Raw genomic sequence first — 27132 nt, forward strand, 5'->3', positions numbered from 1 at the left:
CTAGGTTTTTTCCCCTTTCTCCTCCATTTGGAGGATCAATGTTTGGGACACCTAATGCATTCAAGTCCCCACTACACTACAGAAATAAAAATACTAAGACACAACAAGATCTTGCAGCTGTCAGCATTTATAACCAAAGATGCAATTAGGGATTTTAAAAAAAAAAAAAAAAACCACAAAACTGAAAAAACCTAAGCATCTCCATCCCAAAAATCAAACCTACTCTGTTTTGAAGAAGCCTCAATAATCAAACTGAGTTTGCCTTTGCATGTGGACTATACCTTGCAAGCCTTTTTATCTTTTTCAAGGAAGATCCATCTGTGTGTTGCTAAACTGCATTTTTCATAATGATCCTACAATACAGTATAGCTGAAAAACTGTATTATCCCTCATTTTCTTCCAAAAATGACTCTATCTGAGCTCTCCAGCTATGACTAAAATAAAGAGAATCCAATTCCAAACTCACAAAGATATTCAGCAAGACACTACCTTCAAATCCAAACATAACAGGCGAAGTTCCACCTACTATCACCACTCTTCCTTTCTTTACTGTTACTGAAGTTATTGTCCTTCATTGTTGACAAGCCATGACAGCACCCTGGGTTTCTGCTGCATTCTACCTCTCCCCAGTGTGACTGACACTTGTCCTGCACTCCTGAACAAAACTTTCTAACTTGATCTTTCAGCCACTCCGTGAAAACAGGATGACATTAAGATGGGGGGGAGGGAGCTGAAATATAACAACAAATCCAAATATGGAGTGAGCAAGGAGTCCCTGAAGAAGTAATCTGAATGAAAGCAAAAAAAAGGAGCAGGAATCTCTATTGTTACAGGTCTTAATCTGAGAATGAATACTGCAATCATTCTCCACACCAAATAACAAAAGGGGCTTCAGGGTTTTGGTCACGTGTGCTAGTGGCAAATTGAATTTTTATTTTTAATAATTTTAACTCAAACAGAAATTTGGATCTTGTACATTAAAAAAATCCCTGCAAATGGTACACAAATGTTCAAAGAAAAAAAAAAAAAGAAGTCTTCAGACCCTGAGAGTTCTGTGTTAATCCCCAGGAAGGCCAAACTCTGGTTTCTGGAAAGACAAAGGCAGCTGCTGAGTTTGGTCATGATTTGTCTTGCACTGGTCCAATGGAAAGTGTAGTATCAACACAAAAGGAAGTTATTTACATCCCCACTGTTGACATATCCAAAAGAGAAGCAGAGATTCTCCATGATCAAGGGGACCTTTGAACTTCCCAACCATCTCAAAAAAGTTAAACTAAAATATGGAATGGTTCCATGAGTGCCTTCCTGTACCTGGGGAGAATAATTTACAAGCTTGGGAATTAATACTATAAACCTAGTGGACAAAACATATTCTACCCATGCAGAAAAGACTTGTATATTTTACATTGTTCAATATGCCAATTCAGCAAGTAGAGCTCATCTTCAGTACCTCCCTATTTTCTGCTCTCAACACACAAGTCTAGCCTGAGAACTGCATTGCTATTAAAGAATTTCTTGTGTGTAGAGAAGAAAATGCAACCACACGTTCAGCTTTAGTCATGCAGTTCTCCCTTCTGGGAACGAAGCATTCTGGCATGCTAACCGTCTATGTCATGTTTTAAAACGGGTTTCTCTGCCAGGCGGTGACGTAGCCTGTCTCCATACAAAGCAGTACATGACTACAGATACTGGTCACCCAACATGCATGGAACTATGAAACTGTCATTTAAATCTCACTGCTTGAGCACAATTTGGCATGGGGAACTTCTCATCTCCCTCAAATAAAGAGTTGTAATGTTTTTAATAGAGGCTGCTGGACAGAAAGCAGGAAACAGCTGGCTAGCCAATTACACTTTTAATTAATGTTTCCTTTGATAGTCTGATACAGATTTAAGAATCCATTAAATGTGATGAACTTCTTAATTTTTCAACAAATTATTTCAGGCTTTTCTGTGAGATGTACAAAGATGCTTAAATACCGTGATATTTCTAATATAAGAAATACGAACAGCATTAATAATTATGCCCTCTATATACAAAATTTTCTTTTCACTAACATATTCCTGTAATTAAGAGTGGCACATTTTAACCATAAATGGCTACTTACCTTGATTTCACATTCTCTAAAAAGTTAATACAAGGGAAAAAGCAGGGAAGTTATCTTTCCCATGGCTTAATTTAGTATGTAACATACAGATGCTATACACTAAGTATTTTTCATACTGCTGCTTTGTTAGGATTTATGATCAATGAGCCAACAGCAAAAAGCTAGTTAAATTATTTTACAAATGGAAAATACATTTGAAGGAAACAGATAAAGGCAGCGTGGGCTTAATGGTATGCTTTTTAAGAAGAAAATGAAAAAGCAGATCAGGATTCAAAATTGAAACTCAATTTATCTCTTGTTTACACTTTGGAGGACTTGATTTGAATGCATGCTCTCTCTGGTAATGGTTCAGCCCAAGATATAATTTTCAATACCACAAGGCTGCACACAATCTCTGTAGAACTGAAAACAGAAGTTGCAGAGTTTTGTTTTGGTTTTTGTTTTTTTTAAATAAGATAAAAACTGAAGGAAAAAAAAATAGCTTTGTAATTCTACTGGCAACTGATATTTACTCTAACATTGTATTTTGTAGGTCAAGACTTAAGGAAACTGAAGAATAAAACTTATATTATTACCAACAAGTGAAATGCTTACAGTGTTAGAGGGAATAAAGGGATAAAGCTACTAAGTGAAACTTTCTTTTTGTCAGATAAAAATATTTTTGCACACAAGACCCATTGACTTCCTTTTGTTCAGTTCCTCTATCTTAAAATAAACAAAGTTGCTGGCATAATATACTGAAATCTGTCTTTAAAGAATGTCCCTAACAAAGGCATAAGAATTCTCTTCACCCAGCTTAACACAAGAGTTACAGAGTACTAGTCTACATTCTACTTACAGTAAATGATGGGAGAGAAGCATCTGAAAAGACATCCCTACTAATACACATCTATTTCTAAATATGATTTGCATCTGAAATACTGTATGTGTACGGACTGCAATAAACGGACTTCAGCTCCATGCTAAGGCATCTCTCAACAAACATCCTGAATTGTTCAACCATCAACATGACCATGCTTCAAGACTTTTTTTTTTAATAAAAGTAATTACGTTAAAAAAAGGAGGGGTGTTATTGTTTGTTTGTTTGTTTGTTTGTTTTCTTTTAATTTATGACATCACAGATCCTGCACAGAGCACAGCACACACACAGCCAAGAGTACAGGCTGCCCATAAATTCAAACTGACATAGATTAACACACTCACCAAACACAACAGTCCTATCATGCCCAACATCTTCATTCTTCTCTTTCCTTTTGCACTGGCATAAAAGCTTGGGCAACCATACAGTGAGCTGAGACAAGAATTCTAGACAGTCAAAAATTTATCCAGAAAGAACAAATGACCATAGTGGTTCTTCACCTGTCCCAGTTACCTGTTGCAGTTCACCATGTAGCCACAAAATATTTCATGCTGAACATATGAAAAGGGCTGTGTGGTAGCAGAAATGATTGCTTAATGCACCAATACCACTGAAACATTACTGATGAAACTCCATTCTCAGGTTCCTTTCCACAATATGTTAAAAGTCAAACATTACTTTTTAATTAATAACTTTTGATAATATGGTAATCATATATTACATATATGATTAAACTGTCATGCAAATTCCAATTCACTTTTGTAACATCAAAAAGCCACACAACAATTATTTGTTAGTTTGGCTGAAGCCCCAGCTTTTCCTTTAAACCCCTTCAGAGACATAATACCAAGAGTCAAATGTAACTACTTTGTGATCAGTACCCCTTTATTTGCCTAGTAGGGTCCTGAAAAGGATGTACACACCTTGACTGGGTAGCCATGGGATCCTTCTCTTACAATTGCTTTCCCCTCAATCTTTCTCCTTCATTTTGGGGCATGATACCACTGGAAATAACTCTGACACACACATACACACACATTAGCTTTGAATCTGCAATATGAGCAAGCTAGAACAACTCTAGAAGTGTAATAGGCAGTGATACTAGAAATGTAATGATTAGTCCTTTCACATCAGAGCTGTGGTGGTTTGTCTCATCACAGTCCTTACCTATGCTTTTTATAGCACTTTTGTGTTCATACACTCACACTAAGTTACCCAGCTCTTTTCTGCCTGTCTTCCACATTACCACCAAAGCCACCACTTCAAACCCAATACCTGTCTAATGGACTGTATAAAATAAGGGTTCTGACAGAGTGTATATCCAGATCCCTACATTATGTGCAGACTCAGGCACAGCCACATGAGAGATGTATTTATTCTAGCTAATCAAGAAACCTGTGCTATACAAGACAGCGTAAAACCTGAGAGCTTATCCAGAAGCTCTCTCCACTCCTCAGGATTACAATTTTTTTTTTTGACAGAGTTGGTAGATTCCACTCTGCCATGGCTCACAAAATTACATTATGATTTTGAGTAATAAAGAGCAAACAGATTCCAAAATACGCATTCCAAAAAATAATTTCATGCAAGTTAATCATAACAGCATTCAGTTATGATAGCTATAAAAGCACTTCTTTACTTAGGTAACCTAAAGGCATTAACATTCAAATTCTTATGCCAGATCAAGCCTGTGGTCTGAATCTGGCTGTGTTTGAAACCTGGGCCACATTCGATTTCTCACATCCAGATTAGATAATGAAATGTTTACTACTACGTTCTCTATTTGCAGTCCTTTCCAGCTTAGCTTCAGGAACATTTTCTAAATCTTGATGTCTCTATACAGTTTAAATCAGTGAGCATTATACACTCCCTAGCAGCTGAGAAGGACCCCTTCTCACAACCTTCGCTCTGCAAACCTATGTGAGAAATTTAGCAGAAAGGAGCAGCATCCTTGGCTTGTATTGGCTACACAGCGCCTTATGCTATATTCAATTCGTGCTCTTCAAATTCCAAAGCTGGCCTAAACAGTCATTAGATGAACGTGGTTGTAAAATACCCACTCAAAAGATGAGTAAGTGGTCTATAGCATCTTCTAGGTCGAGTGATGATTTTCTTTGACCCAGATTAAATGCAGGTTTTCTCCACAATCCTGATAATGCTGCTGCACAGAAAACTAGATCTGATAGAGATATTAAGCTTTATCCAAAAGTGCATTAAAAAGCTTGTCTAGGAAAATGGATGTTCCTTCAAATTCAGCTAAAAAAAGTGAAGTCCACTCATCAGTTTACAGTTTTCCTTAATTAGAGATCTTTTTTTCTAAGCTAGCTGTAAACCAAAGAATATTGGCTGGGCTATTTTTCTTTTTACAGCTAAGAATCCTTCATGAAACAAAGACTTTTTATGGGCAAGGAGTTTACAAAACCCCATACAGCTCATCCATATATAGAAAACTGCTATGTTACATGTGTATACTTTCACCTAGATTAATTCAAAGCACAAATCCTTTAATTAAATTTCAGAGACAAATGAGGAATTTTTTTGTCAAGGCCACGAGGAATAAAAAGTACATTGTATTTGTTCTATATATGCAATGCTTTATGGTGAGGCTTAACTTCTCCACTTTGAGATGCAAATCCATGTGCTATCTTTTAAGTTAATTAAAACAGTTTAACACATCAATTAATACAGTAAGTAAGGATTTTTTGACAGCTACACAACTGTTCCCCATAAATTAAAGGCTTCTTTTTTCAGCCTCTCCCTCTTCCTACTTTCCTTTCCCTCAGATGCATGAAGAATTTATTTTTTTTTATAGCAAATGCAACACTGCCCTGTGAATGGATTTGATGGATGGACCATTCAGTGAATAAGGAATTGGTTGGATGGCTGCACCCAAAGGCTAGTTGTCAATGACTCAATGTCTGGATAGAGGTCAGTGACAAGTGGTATCTCTCAGAGGCCTGACTGGGACCAGTACTGTTTAATAACTTCATCAGTGACAGACAGCGGGATTGAGTGCGCCCTCAGCAAGTATGCATATCACATCAAGCTGAGTGGCACAGTCAACATGCTGGAGGGCAGGGATGCCATCCAGGGGGACCTGGACAGGCTGGAGAGGTGGGCCCATGCAAACCTCATGGAGTTCAACAAGGCCAAGGGCAAGGTCCTGCCCATGGGTCAGTGCAGTCCCAAGCACAAATCCAGGCTGGGGGGATGAGGGCATTGAGAGCAGCCCTGCAGAGAAGGACTTGGGGTACTGGTGGATGAAAAGCTGGACGTGAGGCAGCCCCGTGCGCTGGCAGCCCAGAACCCCCCCGTGCCCTGGGCTGCAGCCAGAGCAGGGGGGGCAGCAGGGCCAGGGAGGGGATTCTCCCCCTCTGCTCCGCTCTGGGGAGACCCCCCTGCAGTGCTGGGGCCAGCTCGGGGGCCCCCAACAGCAGAAGGACCCGGAGCTGCTCGAGCGGGGCCAGAGGAGGCCACGGAGATGCTGGGGGGGCTGGAGCAGCTCCCCTGGGAGGCCGGGCTGAGAGAGTTGGGGGGGGTCAGCCTGGAGAAGGCTTCAGGGAGACCTTAGAGGCACCTTCCAGTACTTAAAGGGGGCTTATAAAAAAGACAGGGACAAACTTTTTAGCAGGGCCTGTAGCAACAGGAAAAGGGGTAATGGTTTTAAACTAAAAGAGGATAGATTCAGACTAGATATAAGGAAGAAATTTTTTATGATGAGGATGGTGAAACACGGAAACAGGTTGACTGGAGAGGTGATAAATGCCCCATCCCTGGAAACATTCAAGGTTGGATGAAGCAACCAGATCTAGTTGAAGATGTCCCTGCTCAGTGCAGGGGGGGTTGGACTAAGTGATCTTTAAATGTCCCTTCCAGCCCAAACTATTCTATGACTCTATGAGTACCACCCTGCTCTTCACAGCGTTCTCTTGGTTCTTCCCCAAGCTCTAAAAAGAGGTGTTTACTAAAAAGGGAAATGCATAGCCCAAAAGCAGTGTAAGACATGCATTGAGATGATGTGAAGTACAAAAAACCCAGTGAAGCTGTCCAGGAAAGCTATCCTTCCTTCTCAGAACCCTGTACTTCACCAGCATATGTGAAAGACGAAGAAAGGTAGAATGGTCTGACATACATCCTCCCTAGGATCTGGGGAGCTGCTGCTTCTTTCTCCATCTTAAGATCCCTGTCAGCCATTTATTTTATATATGGGTATGAAGAAAAGACCAGTGCCAGTCTGTTGCAACTAGTGACTGAAATCTTGCTGCAGATGGGGACAAGGGCATCCTAGATACAGGAAACAAAAGTGCACAGGCATGCAGAGGTGGCAAAGACTCAAGCAAGCTGGCAGCATAGTTGTAAAAGAATCTGCAGAAGGGATGGAGGGGCAGACAGTTATCTTCCATCTGACAAGAAGCAAGAAAGATAGGCACAACATAAAATAGAAACAGGAAGAGATTCAAGTATATTTGCTAGAAATTGTTTTTAAGTACAGCCATATGCCTCTGTAGAAAGATTCTTTCACGTAAATGGAAAGCAAATATACATACATGAAACCTTTTTGCATTAAAAAATACTGTATTACTAATCTTAGCATTGGAAGAGTTAAATACTAGAGCAATTATTTCAAATTATTTATTAAGAATACAGAAGATATCCTTGTAAATTTAGAAGTAAACTTAAGTATGAATTTCTAACAGTCATTTTTATTATTCTCAATTCCCAGGGGAAGAGTCCATGCTTAAAGTACATTCCTCACAACTCTAATTTACTGAAAGCCACTTACCTATACCATACATCAGAAAGAACATGTTAAAAGAGACAAATGTTGTAAGCCAGTCAAGCACAAAATTAAACTGTTAAAGATAGCCTGAAAGATAAAGCTTGTTCCCTTTTGCAGTTCTGTAGATTGATGGCACATAAAAACCCATTTCAGTTTAATTTTCTTCAAAATTAAGAAAATTAATATATTCTTGTTTTATGAAAAATAAATATATTCATGGCCTTTCTTCCCCAACTCAGGAAGGGCTGGTAACCACCACTGAAAAAGCATTATTCTTCTCCTCACTCTAGTATCACTGCTATCTGCATATCAAACACACAGACAATTTCAGTCTTTCTCCTTCCCATACTCGTCTCACATCACTACATTGTTTTGATTAAAATTGCTGAATTTCTAACTCCTAACATTAACAATGAGGGCAGGAAATGTAGGAAGAAGTAATGCCTGAGAAATTAACACAAAGTGCCCTTGATGCAACTGTTCCACAGGGAAAGATTTATGTCCAAACTCAACTTCAAAGAAGAATAAATCACAGAAAAGTCCTTATTAAAAAAAAAAAAAAAAAAAAAAGGCTAAAACTTTAACAGTTATGCCAACTAACATTCATAGGCTGTTATAAAAAATCCTAAAATTTGCATGCCAGCTTCAAGAGCTTAAGAGTCCTCCATCTGAATATGTGCACTCTAGCTCCAGGTTACTGCAACATTTTCACTGATATCTGGAACAAACGAAAACATGCAACTGATGTTCTGGGTTTAAGAGCAAGCTGGCATCAGACATACGTATACTGCATCACAGTATGCTAGCTTCTGTACAGTAGATCACGGTACACATGCATTTACCTTTACAAAGGTCCAGTCAGATTACCTCTCAATGAAAATAGACAAGTTACCTTCACATTTAGAACACAGAACATTCATGCTGGAAGTTACCATGGACCAGCCAACATGCAGCGCAGCCTAGAGATACAACAGCAAAGCAGTGAGAGAGCTGGATCCCTCAAAAGGGATTTTACTTTTATTTAAAACTCACTTTCAGTCCAATCAGAGCTGCCAGTTATGTTTGGGGTGTGGTTATTTTTAAAAAAGCGGCTTACCTTTTACTCTGGTCACCTCAAAGCACATAAACAAGTGGCTGGTTTACTGTAACTTACCATGAAGACCTGAGCACTCCCTAGTATCTGTACAGTTAGAGTCACTGCAACATTCAACACTTTTGCAAGTTATTTATATCTGTACTTTAATACAGTTGAGACAACTTCCAGTTTTGTGTGCATGCCTTCCCGCTTCTCACCTCAGAACAGTATGCAGTTGCCATGCTGACAACAATCATACAACCCTCCAATTTACACAAGTCTGTTACCTGCTCTATCATGAAAATCTCCAATATGTTTAACATCTATACTAGCTTACCAGCAAAGCAAATATCCATTAGTAAATGTTCACTTCTTTGAATGATAATTACATTTTCCGAGAACCAGAAATTAAGTTACTAATACAAATCACATCAGAACAACAATGCCATTTGGATATTCAGGTTATCTGAAATTTTTGATCTCTATCTCAAGTTAAAAAAATTTCAAATGTAAATGAGAATTGTTCCTTTAACTTAAGATTATTGAACTTGGGAATTTATTACCATTCTCTGCCAAGTCACCTAATGCACCACAATTCTTTTCCTTGCAGATAACAAGGGAAAATTAATTATCACCAACTGGTTGTTTTCATCTCCTTCCTCCCTAGGGCCAGGACCAGCAATGCCCCAGCATGGTAGTGCCACCTCCTGGAGGACAGCGGTGTAAAGCTCCACTTTCCCATCTGGGTTTATAATTGCAAGCTTCAGCACCCTTCCCTGGCTGAGAAACTTCAACAGGGGCTGTGAAAACACAACAGTGTATAAATATATGCTGAGAGAAATAAGCAAGGAACATCTTCATGGCCAGAGAGGACAACAAAAAGTAGAATTACTTACATATAATCTCCTGCAGTTTCTGATCTATCCTATAATAATAAATCAAACAGGCACCAAAACACGAAAACACTTGCTTTAAAGTTTTGATTTTCCTGCTTTTTTCAATAAGGTGGGATTTTTTTCTAACTAAAAAGTTAGTTTTTGACAGTAAGAAACTGCACAAACATCAAGATCAATTTAATCATTCACCACTATGGCTCAAACATTGGGGGGGGGAAAAAAAAAGCCAAACTCATAAATATTTCTAATCAGTGCAAAAATGCCACAAAATACAGCTCCTGAACACAGCATGTTTTCCATACTGCTTGCAATCACATGAAGAATATTGTACCTTTGAACCAGGTACAAGTTGCTGGGGAAGCTTATCCGGACACACATCTTCACTGTTGCCTGGAGGAATTTACAAAAACAGAAGGTTGGGACAAGGACTGCAAAGGCCAGCTGCTACAGTAACAAGCAGTGTTAACATTTTTTATCTTGTGTATCATCCAGGTTAAGAAAAGTGCCCTGCACTGCATTTAGACACTGATTTGCAACTGCCTTCCCATGTTTTTCTAGCGACAGCTCTGCACGCATAATGGCACAGTAATTTCATCTAAAGGATGCCATATGCCAGTGTCATGTCCTAAACCGCAGTGGGCAGTAAGGTAGGCAATAGTAAAGAAGTAGACCTTACACATAAGCAATTTGTCAAGAGATAGTTAAGCCCCATGCTTCCCTCGCCTGCAATGCCATAAAAGACAATAATGAACTACAATACTGAGAACAGAATGTTTCATGACTGCAACAAGATTAAATCACAAAAAAACCTGTCCAACAATTCCTTCAAGTCATTACATGATTTGATAATAGTGTTGTGGGTTTTTTCCCCTGTCTATTCAAAACAAGTGAGCTATGACATGACCAATATTCTTCAAGGAGCTCTCCATACAGCTGAGTTGCCCAGGCCATGAATTGGATTATTAGCAGTGCAAAAAGCCTCTTTAGACAGTAAACATCTGTTCAGCGATGCATTTGGTTTTTGTATTTACAGAAAATAGCTCACACACTGGTTTTGTACGTTACTTGCTTTTTTCCTGCTGCAAATTCAATTGCTTGTAGCTTCCATTTATACAAAACATTCTCAAGATGTTTGTCACAGCTTGCCTTTCACTTAAAAATCCATGGGAATATTACAAACTATACAAACCATGAAACCACTCGTTTTTATGATTACCAACCCGTTATATACTTTTCACTCCTCTGCTCAGCAATTTCATTTGCAATACAGTTTACTCTTGCTGTAACCATTCTATGCCTTGTTTTTACCACTACAAGCCTTTCCGTCCTTGCTCACCTACAAACCTTATGAGTTGAGCTGCATAAATATATATGTATACAACTGCTTCGCATTTAAAAAAAATCCTCAACATTAACTATATGAAAGCTTCCTTTGCTCTGAGCAACCATCAGCCACATACAAAGATCCACAAAACTGAGAGCATTTTATATTCATTTACAAGATTTCAAGTTCATTCCAGATGAGTTCCTACTCCTTGACTGAGAACATAAATGCATAACTCTATCCACGAAAGCAATTAGCAATGAATAGTACTATTGACCAATGCACGTAATAAATCAGCTATAGCTTACTCCTATATTCTCTACAAGTTAACTTAGAAAGGCAGTTGTACTTCCCATGTCAAGGAACTCAAAGCACTGCTGTATTGTACTATGGCACCACATATACTGAAACAAAAAAGTTGAAAGATATCTCTTATTCTTGATTTCTGATGAAGTACAATCAGGGTGCATGATGACAAGACACAACCAACAAGCAAATAACACCACCAGCTATGCCACAGCCAGTGCTCTGCACTGGTAAGAGATCATGACAGGGCTGAAAGTAACACACCTGTGGAGCAACGCAGGTACCCAAGAAACCACAACCAATACAAAGTTAAAGGCAGAAGTCACTGCTAAAATACAGGGGGTATCAGCACTGCACTGACTTAGTGTTAAGCAGAAAAGCATGAAAAGTTATTTATAGAGGTCCTTAAACATGAAGAAAAAAGACCTATGTTGCATGTAATGATGGAGGAACACCGACTTGTGGGATTTGGCCTGGGAGTAACTCGATCATACCAGTGAGCAGGGAAGATGACTAGTTCTCAATGGATTTGAAATAAAAGGGAATTTCAGAGAGCAAACTCCAAGCCAAAGACAATATTGCAGTACTCAAGAGAAAAAAGAAATCTGAATGCCATAATCAGATGGGAAAAAAATCTTAGACATATTACAGGGGAACAAGCAGCACACCTACCGGTGGCCTAAACAAAGCAGTGCATGACTGAGGTTATGTCAAAACTGCCTGCCAGATTATAAAGCCGAGCTAATAAAAGGAAGACATTCTAATAAAAGGTAGATAACTTCTAAAGCAGCCAATATGTTAAGAAGGATGGGTACTGCCCCTTGATGAGGAAGAACCTGGAGTACAAAACACAGTGCTCTCCTGTAAAAACATATCTTTTTTGAAGGCAAGAATGTTTTCTTGGTTTTCTAGAAAGAAGGAAACTAGAAAAGTTAGAAGATTTTCCTCCAGCCAGGCCAGCACTTGCAAACAGATGTTACTAGCGGTTCAGGAACAGAACAGTACCCACCAGGACAGTCTGTTCTGAACCAGTTTCTGTAACCTACTTTTAAATTAAACTTTGTTTTTGAAGGAGGGCTCTCCACCAAAACTGACCTCCAGTTCAGTATCCTTGAATAGTACTTTCTAGTCATTAAATCTGTCCTTGAATAACACTTTGCAGTTATTCATTTTTATGGACAATGTCTGCCATAACATTGACAATAGGAGCATTTCATTCAACACTTGAAACACCAACATGCTAGAAGCAAATGAACATGTCACACTTTTCAATACATATGCTTCCATGAGTTTTAAATCACCAAAGGGGAAAGTTCATAACTTGCAACACAAATCTGCACCAGAAGTTAAACTACTTTTTAAAGCTTACTCAGACTGGCAAACACCAGAGTTTAACCCAAATGGCTAAGCAAAATCTTTACAACAAGATGGAGTCTAACTTCATTTAAACCAGTGGTAAAATACCTATTGACTAAGGATTAGTATTCCCTCTGCCCCCATTTATGCTATTTAACTGAACTGGCTTCATACTAAGTGAATTAAAACTCCATTGTATGAACAAACCATATAAATAGCTAAGTAATCTTGCTACAGTAGCATTTAGCTTTGCTTACTGCTCATCACATTAATGTCCATGCCTAAACTAGTTATGGAGAACTTCAAAACAAGGATCAAATCTTCCACTTACACTGCAAACTGCTTTCTTATGTGCAGCCCAAACTGCTGCTCTTGGACAGTTCTTAAAACAGCTTTGCTACTGATTGATTTATTAACTTACTGCAAAATTTGCTTCATTTTTCTATTGCGAGACCCTGCTTACAGACACATATAAACATGGGAAACTATTTTCTCCAAGGATCTGCAGGACAAACAAATTTTACACTATCACTGTACTGCATAAAACTTTAAGTGATGAGGTCACTTTCCATTGTGTATTTCATTTCTGACTCAAAACTCTTTATACTTATTCTTCATCAATCCACAGAAATAATTTCTACCATAATAAAGTACTTGGGCTCAAGTAGTAGCTCTTGGTGACTGTCAACTAGATTAAAACACTAGAACCTTTCTGATGACTTATTTGGCTCCTGCTTCTGATAAAAACAAATTTAGAACATCAGCACCCTGCCACTCGGCTGTTTTTTCATTCTGTGAGGGGTGTTCCTCTGATTTAAATTTGGCTGTGGAAATGTACACAATACCAAAATAGAAGCACCAGTGAATGATGTAGCTGAGACTGGACATAGCTGTGGTGGCAACAAGAACAGAAAGGAGGAAGCACAGCATTCCATAAGGAGGAAATACACACATTATGTATGTTTTATTTTTGAAGAATAAAGGTAGAGACACATGTACACCAGAATAAAATACTCACATTTGGTCTTTGTATATTTTTAAAAACAGCAAAAACACAACATAGAAGTTGAAGAAAGGCACACAGATACTTTCAACTCTGTCAATATAGCCAGTCATTGAACCAGATTATGACTGCTCTCATAATGCTGCAGTGGTTTATCTGGACTAAATATTTTAATTTTTTTTTAAATAACCATCAGCATACTCTTTGTGCTGGAGGAGAACTAGGCCACACCACCTGGGTCACTCAGTGCAAAGTTCTAAAACATAACATCCAAAACCAAACCATCCCCTGAGTTACTCAGACAATCCCTGCTGCAATTCTTACATGACATGAGCATACAGTGAGCAGAAACACCCTTCTCTTCTCTGGTCTTAACCACTCCAAGATGTATAAAGCTGTGTACTTCCTGGGACTATTTTTCTCACCCATCTGTCCCCTGGTTTTATACATTCAGTGGTTTTCTGCTACATTATAAATACACAAAGAGATGAGGAGTCTTCTTGAAACACAAGATCTATGTCCCATGGTTTTAGTCAGAAAGGTCTTAAAAAATTATAAAAATTAAATCTTTCCCAGCTAATGGATGATTTTCACCAGGAGGTATTTGAAAAGAGCAGACAAAGAATTAAATTACCAGGTAGTGGACAATAACCAAAACTGAATACTTTGGACCACTCAATATGCATTAAAATAAAATTACTGCCTGCATAAAAGCAATAATACAAAAACTAGAACCTAGTTAAAAGCACAAGACAGCAGCATACTGAAACCACTGAAATTAAATACTTCAGGGCCCTCTAGTGGTTAAATCTTTGATTTGAGAAAATCCATGAAGCATGTTTGAAATAAGGCTACTGAAGCGTACCAAAGTAATGTGTTTTAACTGTACTCATGTAATCAAGAACATTTACACTAGAGAGCTGCCTAGTAAATTATCAGAAAGGGGAGAAACCTACAAACTAATATCTGTTCACAAAATCGGCAAATGGGTGGTATTTTTTGTTCTTAATAGAAATTACTTCCTAACATTTTCAGCTGTGCACAACCAAAGGAGAAAAAAATACAATCACACTCTAACCTGCATCAGGATTACCTTAACACACAACTCAAATAGTTGTTTCTGAACAATGCACTTGCTGTGTTGGTTTACTATCTCATATTACCTTTCCTTGGCTTCCACAAAACTGCCAGTGCACACCACCACCACCACGACCACAAAAAAACAAACAAACAAACCAAACAAACAAACAAACAAAAACCACAAAGAAAACCAAGAATTCTTAATCTTCATCATGGTATATTTAGCAATATTTTCAGCATACTCATATAGAATTAATTTGCAAAAGAGAAAGTTATAAAAGTGAAAGGATTAGCAAGGCAAATATGTGCATCTGTTGGCAACTGGAAAAGGTTTGTTACTTCCTAATCTGATATTTCATCTGCCCAAGTCTTAACAAGCAATTTTACTTCAATGAAATACACTGATATTACTTGCTTAGTAGATCTAATTAGAGTTGATCTTTTCAACTCCTTATGGCTTTGCAGTCCATACCTGAGCTGAGAGAACAGAGGAGCTTAGTAAGACAAGAGCACCCTTCTTCACTAGAAGTGTTCAGCATCACACCACCACTGAATCATGACAAATACACCACTTTCACAAATCCCATCTTCTTAATATGCCTAACACCAAATTAGACGTTTTCAGTCCCTCCTGTCAGTCTTGCCTCTCATTTACATATACACTTGAAATCCGAGTACAGCAACATCTGCGCAAGTTCCTATAATGGGCCACAAAATCATCTTTTCCTGATGAGATAGATGACTGTCTACCCACCACTCCGTGTCAACTGTGGAGTTTTTTTTAGTAAAAGTGGATGAAGGATTACACTGGCAGGTGGGGAAAGGAATGCTGTGGAGCACACTGATTAAGCAGCTCAGCTGTCTGGAGCATTAGAGGAAGCTACAAGACTTGGGCAACGTTTAGGTGAGGTAGTCAAGGTACAGAGTTGACTATGTCAGGTGGCTACCATCCATGTGACTGTGATGCGTCTGTCTATCTTTACAATATGTCAAGATAACAAAATTTGTATCTTTCCCCCTAAAGATTTGCCTATGTAATACATTCATTTTTCTTTGCCTTTCTTTAGCTCCGGTTTTCTTAACACATAAAAGAAAAATATTATGCTTTCTGACTAGTTAATTCAAAACAGAAATGCCAAGTTCTAAGCTAGTTCTCATGCAGCTTTGGGCTGTAGACTAAAAAAAAAGTGAAAAACTGGTATTTTCTCATAAAAATTGCATCTGCAAGATTCCACAAGTTCAGCACATGTTCACAGGATTGCTTTAACTTTCATCTATTATCCTACACATTACATCCTATTCTGTCTTTATTCCACAGTAAAACTGATATAGAAAACACATAACAAATTTACTCTTGAAATACACAGAGAGTAAAAGTATAAACAGATGATGAGTCACAATACTTCCAGTCTGTATCCAAGTTCAAGACAGTGTAATAGGACAAACAGAAAGACATACCAGTTGTAAAGGTTTTCTACACCTATCTACATTAATAGAAAAAGTTTCATGGCTTTTAGAGATCTTAAGACTATGACAAACAGGAAAAACAGCCACATAACACCACTTTCAGATGCAAAAGAGAAGTGCATGAGCTCTGAAATAAATCCAGCAGATCACATGATCAGGAGTGTGGGAGCAAAATGATCTAAATGAAAACAACAAATGTTACGGTGCACAAATCTTTCAAAGGCCTGAGACAGAAGCCAAGAATTTCAGTCTAAATACAATTTAAGAATGAGTGCCCAGAACTCAGTAGGATTTGGGGAATTTTCAACCCAGCAGCAAAACTATAGCCATTTGGAAATGGGCCTTGACAGAACTACACATACATGCTTGCTTCTGGCTCTAAACTCTTGCCAATAGCGATACCGTAAGAAAAAAAAAAATCCCCACAGAACATACCTCATGGAGGTTATACTGTTGATGAGCTTTTCAGATTGATCTGACAAGCTAGATGGAAGTATTATTTCAACTGGCTGCAGGTGCAAAATCCGAGACTCTAATTCTGAACGAGATGCACCATCCCGAAAACTGTCAAAAATTACTTCTCCAGTAGTTGGTTGGATTGCCTGTCAAATAAAAAAAAAAAAAAAAATGCACTGAATATTTACCTTTTGAGGGAGTGTTTCAGTGACACAAATTGTTAAGTGAGAAAGAAAATTTGTGGTGTATAGCACAAAATTACATAGCACCCACACGCTTAGTGAAAGTGGTAGATGAAAAATATGTAATTGTGTTTTTCAAATCTATGATATTGTAGTAACTTCAAAAGACTACCACAATTTTGTCCTGATAAATAACAATACCTTAAAAATTTAAACGTGCTCTGGTTATCATCAGTCCATCATTGCTCCACTTTTTTTGCTAGGCAAATCTATATAATTAGAAGTCTATGGAAGGTATATGTAATTCAGCCTTGAAACTCATCCCGGAACATGCTTTTGTTGTTCTCTCCCAGCTGCAGTGTGACATTCAAATACAAGCACAACCAAGATGCTTTTAAATTAATGAATTATCAGCAGACTGGGCTTCAGTTATCGCTGTGTTTTGTCAGTTAAACAATCCTGGTTTTAAACTATACCATAAAAGAGAATACAAATCTGAAGTGCAAACAGTAAAAAAAGTCTCTTCCTCTAAAGAACAGTATTTTGTAGAGGAAAAAAGTGCTTGCTACCTTTAAAACATTGACCTAAAAACATTCAAACTTTAAGGTTAGTAAAGCATCTGAACTAATGCTTTCCCTGTATGTGGTTAAAACACAGCTATCTTCTCAACTGATACAGCAGCAAAAACGGTATCAGGAATATTCAACCATCAACTCCTGACTTTTAGTGAAGTTTTCAAATACAAAGCCATCACAACTCACACACGCCTTGTTGCAAAAAAAATACAAAATTAAAAAAAAAAAAAATCTGAGCAACAGAACATTCATTAATTTAAGATAACCACCCACCTCTCAAAAAAATACAACAAAACAACCCCCAAAAAAATCCCACACAAACCCTAAAATACTGATTCCCCTGTGAAATTAACTTACCATAACGCCTATAACAGTGTCACCTTTCTTCCTGTCTTTTAAGTTTTCTCCGTTTTCACAGATACAGAGGAGGTAGTTATCAGGGACATCTGTTGTTACCTCTTCAACATCTGCAGAATCATCTAGCTTCAGCAAAGGGTTCACATGTAACAAATGTTAAAAAAAAAGTAGTACATCGAATTCGGTGTATTATTCATAGGTCCTTCTAGATCTAAATCCCTCTCAACTAGTTTTTTTGTGCTGGGCTTTCTAGAGTAAAGGTCTATTTGACTTTTATTAGTTCGACTCCTACTGTGATTTTAAGTGAACTTCAGATGACCATCAGCATGAGGACTGAAGTCAGTGGTTGTCTTCACAAGACAGGCAGTTACCTGATGCACAGATTTCATCAGCTCATGCAAAGACAATCTTTGACTATGTCTGTGAGTCTGCCCATTCAAGCAAGAGCAGCTGCATCAAAAGTTAAACCAGCAGCTGATTCTGCACATGGGCTGCTCCACCTTGTAATTTTGACTTCATATCCACAAACCACATGCACCTAACAGAAAAAACTAAATGCATTAGGTATGCATCAGCTGAAAAGCACCAATACACTGAGTTAAACAGAACTCTACACCTTAGCAGAAGCATTAAATTAGTTGCATTGAAAGCTTGCCCCAGTATCTCTTCACCAGGTTGGGTCATACTTCTGAGCCTGCTTTCATTGAGCTTGCCAACCATCACAAGAGAGTCTGTAAATACACTAGAAGTTTTCCAACAAAGTCTCAGGACTTCATCATCTGCTTTCCGTAAGTGCAACCTCAGAGGCATTAATCTAACAATCTTTTCCGCTCTTGGTCTCTAGTAAGTACTAGTTTGAGAAATTAAAGAAAAAAAACATGAGGTAGTTAAGGCAGGAGACAGGAAAACAAAAACTGGAAGGAAAGAAATTAAAACTTCACTGGTTAAAAGCTGTTTAGATCTCCTTTTTCCATTTTCTATGTTACAATTGTCGGAGTTAACGACTCAGCTAGATTTTTAACAGCCCATTAACTTTCTCACTTTCTTGACACTTAAAGCGAATTGTTGACATCAGTCAATTCTTCTTCCTTCACACCCTCCTGAATCACTAATGTTATGCATTCTCAATCTGGTGAAACACCTAGTTGAAGACAAGACCTACAGAACACTGTAGACTTGGGAAATCCACTCTCTGACTTCAGAATGCAACTACAGTAAACACAAGCTCTGCCATTTCACAGCAAACCTAAAGCCCTGAAGAGATTAAATTCTTTATAGAGCCAGCACAACGTTCTACCACAACATAAAATTAAAGGAACTTTATTTCCTGCTGCCATTTTTATGTCACTAGCTACTCATTTTCCATCTAGGTGATAATACTACAATTATGGCCTTTCATACACCAAAGATTAGTGTGAAAACAAATTTCTTTGAAAAGGATATCTTCTCCAATAAGCGTAGACTTTGTGTAGAGAGCAGTCAGTTTCCGGCTGAAGAGAGAACTTTTATTTTCTCCAGCAGCCTTCAATGCTGCAGTTTCCATTTGTTTTACTACTCCAACCTACAGGCACACAGACAAGAAACAAAGTTAGCTCTTTGATAACAAATGATTTTTTTTTATTATTTATTTTATAAATTTGGTGATCTTTTAAGATGTGCAAACAGCAAGTGCATCGTTAAAGCTGAGCAGGAAGGGCAGAGGCTAACATCAATCCTACTAATGAGACAATAAGGCACTGATTTTCCTTACACTCTATCCACTTCTAACTGCCCTTTCAACTTCTGCCCCTGTGCTTCTTGTCCTATTTTGAAACAATTTAGCTAGAGTTCACCAGTTGTCAGAGAATAGTTGCTGCAATCAATTTAAAATTTAACCAATCCTTTTCTCACAAGCAGAAAAAAAAAAAAAAAAAAAAAAAGAGGTATCAACAGAAAGTCACAGAATTAAAAAGGTCAACAATAGGAAAGAAAAGAGGAAAAAAAATATGGGCTGGAATAAGAAAAACAAGGATTTGATGGAAAACAAGAGAGCAGATATATAAATTTCTCTTTATCAAATGCAAAGACTTGATGAAAAAAAAAAAAAAAACAAACCTGTTCTAGAACTGTTCTAGGAAACTTTAAGATATTTTTCTGTAAAGCAGGGGAAGCTTGAATCTACTTAAATTTCATGATACCAGAATAGAGAAATTGAAACAAAGTTAGCCATTTTAATTGCAAAAACGGGTGATAACGAGTTTCCTATTTCTCAGTTGAAGTAAGACTCTAGAACAGTAAGTGCAAGTTATTTCAGTGCTATTCTGTACTTTATATCATTTAATAAAACTCAGGGATAACCTTATATCCTTTTGCTACAAGTCGCCGTACGTGGACAAACAGTCTGTGACTTGGTATACTGGCAGTCATAAAGTTATGATCCTGATGACAGTAAATGTTTAGTTCTTTAGCTGCAATCTGTAAAGTACAAGAAGAAGTGTTAGCCAATAGTTCAAAATACCATACAGGAGCTCATTTATGTGACAACACTGACGCACAACTACAATTAAAAGTCCAAGGAAAAACATTATAGGAAAAATCCCAGGGAGCAGGTCCCCCACCATCCTGTCCCAGCATGTTGACACAAACAGGGGCTTTAGTATAAGAGTTCACATGTCAGATTATTATGCTGCACCTTGATCTTTATCATCGTGAGGTAAACAACCCACAAAAGGATTCTGCAACACAGCTCAACAAAGGGTCAACCACAATTTTCACAACACTAAAAACGCAGAAAGAATGGAGCTCTTTTAATTGTGGTTATAAAGATGGTATTAAGCTAGCTAATAAATTAAAATACAGAAAAATCAGTATCAAACAGAAGTGGAAACTAAATGCTTCATAGAAGAAGAGTAACAATGCTTGCTAAAATGTGGCATTATAATGTATGATTTGTATTTGCTTTTTTGCCCCTTGGCAAAAAGGTAGATGTTCACTGACTAGGGAAACTGGTCTTATGCAGGAACTGCAGTCAAACACTGAACTGTGTACCTGGATAGTATATTCCTATTTCTGGAATGCGAATGCACCAGTAAATGAGTAGACAAATTACACAGTACAAATTTGATCAGGAAAATTAATTCCCAGTAACTAAGCAAAGTTTCTCACTGGTCTTGAGCGTGGAAATAGCACAGATCAAAGGTTGGTAGCAATGACTGGGGGACAGATCATGATAAAACTCATTATGAACAATTTATGAACTGTCACTTTAAAATTATGCTTTTTACAAAGTACTTTCCAGTTCCTACAGATCTGGAATGTGTAGGTGCTGAATCTGAACATGCATCCAAGATGCTCTCTGCACTCAGTCTATATCAGGTATATTCACCTACTTTTAAACAACTTGCTCCACTGTCTTCCAAACTGAAATACTCCCAGTAGCGTTTTGGGCCATGATAGAAAACTCACCTCTGAAAGTTTTTCAGCTTCAGTGCTGACAAGTAATTATTCTGGGACCTCATCTTAAGTTCCTAATATGCAGGACAGCAAGTTCTATCATATGATTACAAAATAATAAATGCTGTTTTTGTAAAAAGTGCAATATATCGTCTTCAATTCAAGCATGCAGATTTTCTCCATCTTGATTTCAAGTATTAAAAAAGCCCATGAAATTTACAGCCCCCAAAAACCTTCCTTCTGTAAGGGGCCATAGACCTAGTACAGTACTAACATAATGCAAGTATCTTTCCATAACCCTGGCAAAAATTACCTCTGCATCTTCTCCAAAGAAGCGGTATTTGTATCCACATTCCACACACAAAACAGCATCTTTATACTGTTTCTTCATTTCTATAAATTGAAGTTCTAGTGGAGTGTAAATGCTTTTGGTTCTCTTATTAAGATTTATATCCGAAATATTTTGAGTACTTTCGTAAGACTTAAAAGATGCAGAAAACTGACTCAGATCACAGCGAAACTCCTCCTGTAAATAAAAAATGGAAAAGTATAGTTAAGAATCATCAAATAAATCAATCATCCCTGCAGACCTCCACTCACATCGACCATAGAGCTGAAGACTGTTCTTGCAGTAAATAGCCCCAAGAACTGCAACAAAACTATTGAAGTAGGATATACAGAATGCAATTTATCTGGAATTAAAAGGAATTAAAAAGTCATGAAACTCAAAGATTTTTCATCAATTAGTCAACTTGCTTTACAACAGCCCTCAGACATTTCAGCTGAAATCAGATCCCTATTGTATCTTAAGACTAAACTGGCAGTCTAAACTGGCCAGATATAAAAATAAGGATGAATTACCATTCCAATTTACTGATGAGAAACTGCAGCACAGAGAGATTAATGATGTTCCAAAATCCACAGTAAACCAAGAAATAAAACAATTTGAGTCTCAGTTCACTGTCTCAAGCACCAAAACCATATTTCTTTTCCACTCTGGCCTTTCTGCATAAGCTCAGCAAACCTCCCAAAAGAATTTATTCTTAAACACAGAAAATCTATATTGAAGTTTCTAAAACCCTTAACAGTTAAGGGTTTGAGTCCACTCTCTCTAGGGTTTATCATTTGCAATGACATTATGTAGCCTATGCTAGCCAAGCAGATTCAGCTCTACAACTTTTTGTTCCATACTGTAAGCAGGGTGATGGATTTGGTCTTTTAGAAGCGCAGTGAACAACACTAATAAGGTGCACTTCACTTACAGCAAAGTTCCTCCTCACTTACATCATAATATCAAGTACTCAAAATACTGGTTACAAAAAAAATAAAAAGACAACACTCTCCACAGTTTTTAACACCTATAACTATACAAAACAAAAAATTTATGAGGTTGTGCTGTGAGTTTCTATATCTGCAAATAAACCTGGTAAACTTCACATTCTAACAAATGTCTCATTTAGATTACAAGGAACAAAGTCAACAGACTGTTTAGAAGCAATAGTAACTCAGAGCACACACAAATCATACACTTTGGGTGGCAGGAAGGTACAAGGAATGCAGTCAGAAAACAAGAGGAAAAAAAGAACACTTAGCTGACCTTCCTAATGATCTAGGAAGGGAGATTTAACAGCTGTCATAATCTCACCATCTGTGATCAACTAGACCCAAGATTGGATTAGCAATAAGCATCTAAGTATATGAATATGCAGCGGAAATACTGCTATAACACAGCAGTGTTAAGTGCATTGGAAGACAACTTTGGAATAGGAAGGCAGAGATACTGCACCTGTTGATACATGAAAAAGAGAAACATGAATTCTGCAGAAACAACCATTTTAGGCCCGCAGCTTGGTGGAAGGAGAGTTGCATGTGGCTTTGCTCACTATACACGCACTTCTACTGCAGTTACTGTAACATGCATTTTTAACTGACCACCTGTGCCAGGCACATGCTGTCTCCAGTATCATACAAGAGAAAGTTACTAAATACTCCTCATGCATGTTTCACATGCATGCATGTGTAAAACACGTATTTTATACCTTCAGCATCCAGAATTGGTTCTCAAACATCTGTGAGACATGCTAAAGAATGATTTATAGATTATCAGGGGCAGCATCTGGTGTCAATGAAACTGGATAGACAAACGGTCAGAAATTAAGAAGTTCCAGCTAGACAAGAGTTTGAAAAAGAGGGACAGAGAAGGAATCAGTTTTCTATGTTCTCCAACTGCCCACACCTATATAATCTCAATCCCTTATCACAAAAGAAACCTCTTGCCACAGACTGTTTATTTCACTATTCTTGTTTTGATCTCATGGTCACACAATCCAGACACCCCAGTTTAAGGTCATGACCTTCAGACAAGGAAGTTCAAATCAACTATGCAACCTTTCATACAACCTCCTTCCTTCAGAAAGCCAGATGTAAAGCTTTGGTAAAGAGCAGTTGAGTCTCTGTCCTGGTTTCGGCTGGGATAGTTAATTTTTCTTCTTAGTAGCTAGAATAGTGCTGTGCTTTGGATTCAGTATGGGATCTGGTATGAAAACAATGTTGATCATACACTGATGTTTTCAGCTGTTGCCAAGAGATCAAGGACTCTCCAACTCCCCATGTCCTGCCTGTGTGCAGGTACACAAGAAGCTGGAAGGGAGCACAGACAGAGCAACGGACCCAAACTGGCCAATGGAATATTCCATGCCATGTAATATCATGCTCATTGTATAAAGGGGGGGTGGCCAGGAAGAGGAGGAGGGGGGATGCTTCTCGTTTCTCAAATTGTGGTTTCAGGATATTTGTTTTCTTCAAGATTCCTAGTCAGGAGCAGGCTGGGTATCAGCCAGCGGGTGGTAAGCAATCACACTGTGCATTTCTATTACTGTTTTTATTTTATTTCAATTATTAAATTGTTTTTGTCACAACCTATGAGTCTCCCTTTACCCTCCAATTCTCTCCCCTATCCCCTGGGAGGGAGAGGGGGAGTGAGTAGCTGTGTGGTGTTTGGCTGCTGGCCAGGTTTAAACCACAACAGTCTCAATGCAGCACCACCACAGTAAGCCATCAGATGCCCTTTAGGACTTGAATACTTCAAACTGAGCAAGCTGACACCAAAACGCAGCCAATTAACTAATGTTAATTAGCCCCATAATTAAAGGGGAAGCAAAGTACTGTTACACTCTTATCAACTTGTATCATAACGATAATTTTGCATGAGACCTATCCATACTTTCTGCAGATGAAAAAACAGTGATATCTTTAGTAGCTAAGATTTGTTAGCAACTGGATTAAGCTACATCTCCATAACAATTCTTATTTTTGCAAAGAAAGCCTGTTAGGCATTTTACAGACTGTATCAAAACTGACAGAACTGAAAGAAAGCTTAGCAAAGGGCCACATTGAACATTTGTTATTTTGATATTATAGGTTGTTCACAATAAGCTACACTGCCAGTGTTTTTGCACTCCCATTACTGCTTTTTTCAATTATACCATTGAAGAGTTCTAAGAGGCATTCTGCTCACTCTCCTAAGCGTTCCAGGAAAGCATTCATACACAAACACTGGCCTACTGGCTGCAGTATTTCACGGCAGAACACACAAACACGCAAGCAATTCTGTGCCAAAGCTTGTGTTTTTTAAACCATAAAAAATAATCTACACAGCACTGGACCAAAGCTCTACATACCTTCTGAGCAACCTTTGGGCTACTGTCCCGAGACTGAGGAGGGCTTTTCAATTCTGAACTTCTCCCAGTAATACTGGGACTTTTTTCCAAACTCAGGGATTCTTTCTCCTGAAAACTATCCTCCCGGACTCTGTTACACTGTTGGTCTGAATCACTGCAGAATTCTCTCAGTCTGTCTAGAGTTTGCAAACATATACGGGGCTTTTCACACTTCTGAGGTTCTTCTTCAGTAAAAATACACAACAAAAACATATTAGCAACTTATTTTCTACAACAGAATGTCTATTAGAATGACATCAGTAAGCAAAGAATGCAAACATTTTGCTCTGTCTCTCTTTCCCCTACATTCCTTCTCCTTTCCCACTGCAGTATTTGTTCCAGCCTGACAGAATCATCCATGTAATCAGCTTGGTTAACTTCCTTGGAAAATGAGTACTCCTCACTTGTATGCTTCTTTACGCATGGGAAAAGAAGCACAATTATTTTCTGGACTGATAACTGCAAAGCCACAAAATTAGCCAAGATATTGGAAGATGAATGGTATTTTTTCAGTCCAGTTTTTAAGCAGACAGTATTGCTAGTTGATGGTGTCTTAGTGATACTTCAAACCATCACTCACAAAACTGAATATAATTCCCTCTATAAAAAAAAATCATAGGGGCTAATTCTTTTCAGTTAAGTGTAAGTGTAATGAACTTTATATTCACTGATGTGTTTTTCTACTAGCCTCAGCAATTTCTAGAATTCTTGGTTCAAAGCCAGATGAAGCACAGGCAACTTCAATGTAATTAAGTGGCTGTCATTTCACAGTTAAGATCACTGCAATAGAACTATTTACTCTGAGGTAGCCTTTAGATATGCCAGTCACAGGTCAGACTCCACAGAGCTGTGAGGTGTCAGTCATGCTTCAGCCTGAATCTAAAAGACAGACTGTTAAACCAGCACAGAAAGAGAAGTTGCAGCATTTCTGCCTGGACATCTGGACTTCACTGACTGAACAACCTGTTAAAGCTGAGCCTGCTGAAGGGGATTTGCAGAGTAATCCTGAAGCAAGGCTCAAATACCTAATTTCTGAGAAACAGAAAGGTGCTTTAACAGTATAGCTAGTATGCTCACAATGGCTCTTCAGAGATGTATCTTACACTCAAGAGACAGTTACTAAAGTATCTGCTGACAAATTTTTTACACTGCACAATGACAAACTATTTATTGGGTATAAATGCTTGAACGTTTGTTTATGGTCAACTCACTTTTATCCTGAGTCTTTGGTGGATTACAGATGTCTTCTAGAGTAATTTGTTGTGCCTTGGTTTTCTTTTCACATGGTTCATTGCTTTCAATTGATGTTCTCCTTTTTGTGCCAAATTCAGAAGCCTGAAACATAAACAAAGAAGTTCAGTTACTTTTTCCTCTTTGCCATCCCCAATAAAAGACAATAATGCACCCAAGGATTTCATGAAGAGATGATGTAAAATACAAAGTTGATTTACCATGCATAAAATCCCTAACTATTTTACCTACCTACATCTTTTGTTTATAAAACAGTTCTTGTAACATTCAAGGTTACAGGAGGAAGAGAAATAGTGCATTCTGTGAACAAGTTGGCTGTTGTGCTATAAAAGAAACACCTGCATCTACCATGGCTTCAAAAGACAGCTTAGAGCTACCTCTGGCAGAGAACTGAACCAGCACTTAACAGACTTTCCCATCATACCACACGCTACCACCCTGTGCCTAAATCAGATCTCTTCTGCAAATCCTCATTCCCACAGTTCAGAGCCCTCTTCTTGCCAGATACTGGATATTCACCTCTGAGATGCACGACTTCCTATGGCCTATGTCCTGATGATATAAGACTATCTTTTCCACACCATCCTGGAAGTGTTAAACGAGGCTTAAAAGGTTTTCCTAAACTATCCGTAAACACCTAGCTAGCACCATCCTGGGTTTGTATAGAATGCAGTACTTCCGACCACTGCTCCTTATATGACTTTTGGCACATGCACTTTTAATTCATTCATGTTGTTTCACCATTGATGTATTGTTTGACAGAAGGCAAGAGGTATGAATAGAGAGGCAACTTGCAACTGCAACAATGTATAAACACACTACTATTTCACTTTGCAGGTAAACACGCAACAGGTGCTTTTAGCAGCTTGTATCCACATTTCACACAGTCATCTCAGATGGTTCAAGT

At 38.1% G+C, this 27132-nt stretch overlaps 1 protein-coding gene across 1 annotated transcript in view; it reads right to left on the bottom strand.

The window, feature by feature from the left end:
* MSH3 (mutS homolog 3) overlaps positions 1-27132 on the bottom strand; it is a 116093-nt gene that overhangs the window by 87890 nt on the left and 1071 nt on the right. The window contains exons 2-8 of the mRNA XM_032995504.2: positions 26186-26309; positions 24936-25159; positions 21569-21781; positions 20161-20277; positions 19267-19384; positions 17824-17969; positions 16689-16855 (exon numbers count right to left, since the gene is read on the bottom strand). Coding sequence (XP_032851395.2) covers positions 16689-16855; positions 17824-17969; positions 19267-19384; positions 20161-20277; positions 21569-21781; positions 24936-25159; positions 26186-26309 — 1109 coding nt within the window. The remainder of the gene's footprint in view (positions 1-16688; positions 16856-17823; positions 17970-19266; positions 19385-20160; positions 20278-21568; positions 21782-24935; positions 25160-26185; positions 26310-27132) is intronic.

Source organism: Tyto alba, unplaced genomic scaffold (assembly GCF_018691265.1).
Source record: "Tyto alba isolate M040663 unplaced genomic scaffold, T.alba_DEE_v4.0 Super-Scaffold_13, whole genome shotgun sequence".
Lineage (NCBI taxonomy): Eukaryota > Metazoa > Chordata > Aves > Strigiformes > Tytonidae > Tyto > Tyto alba.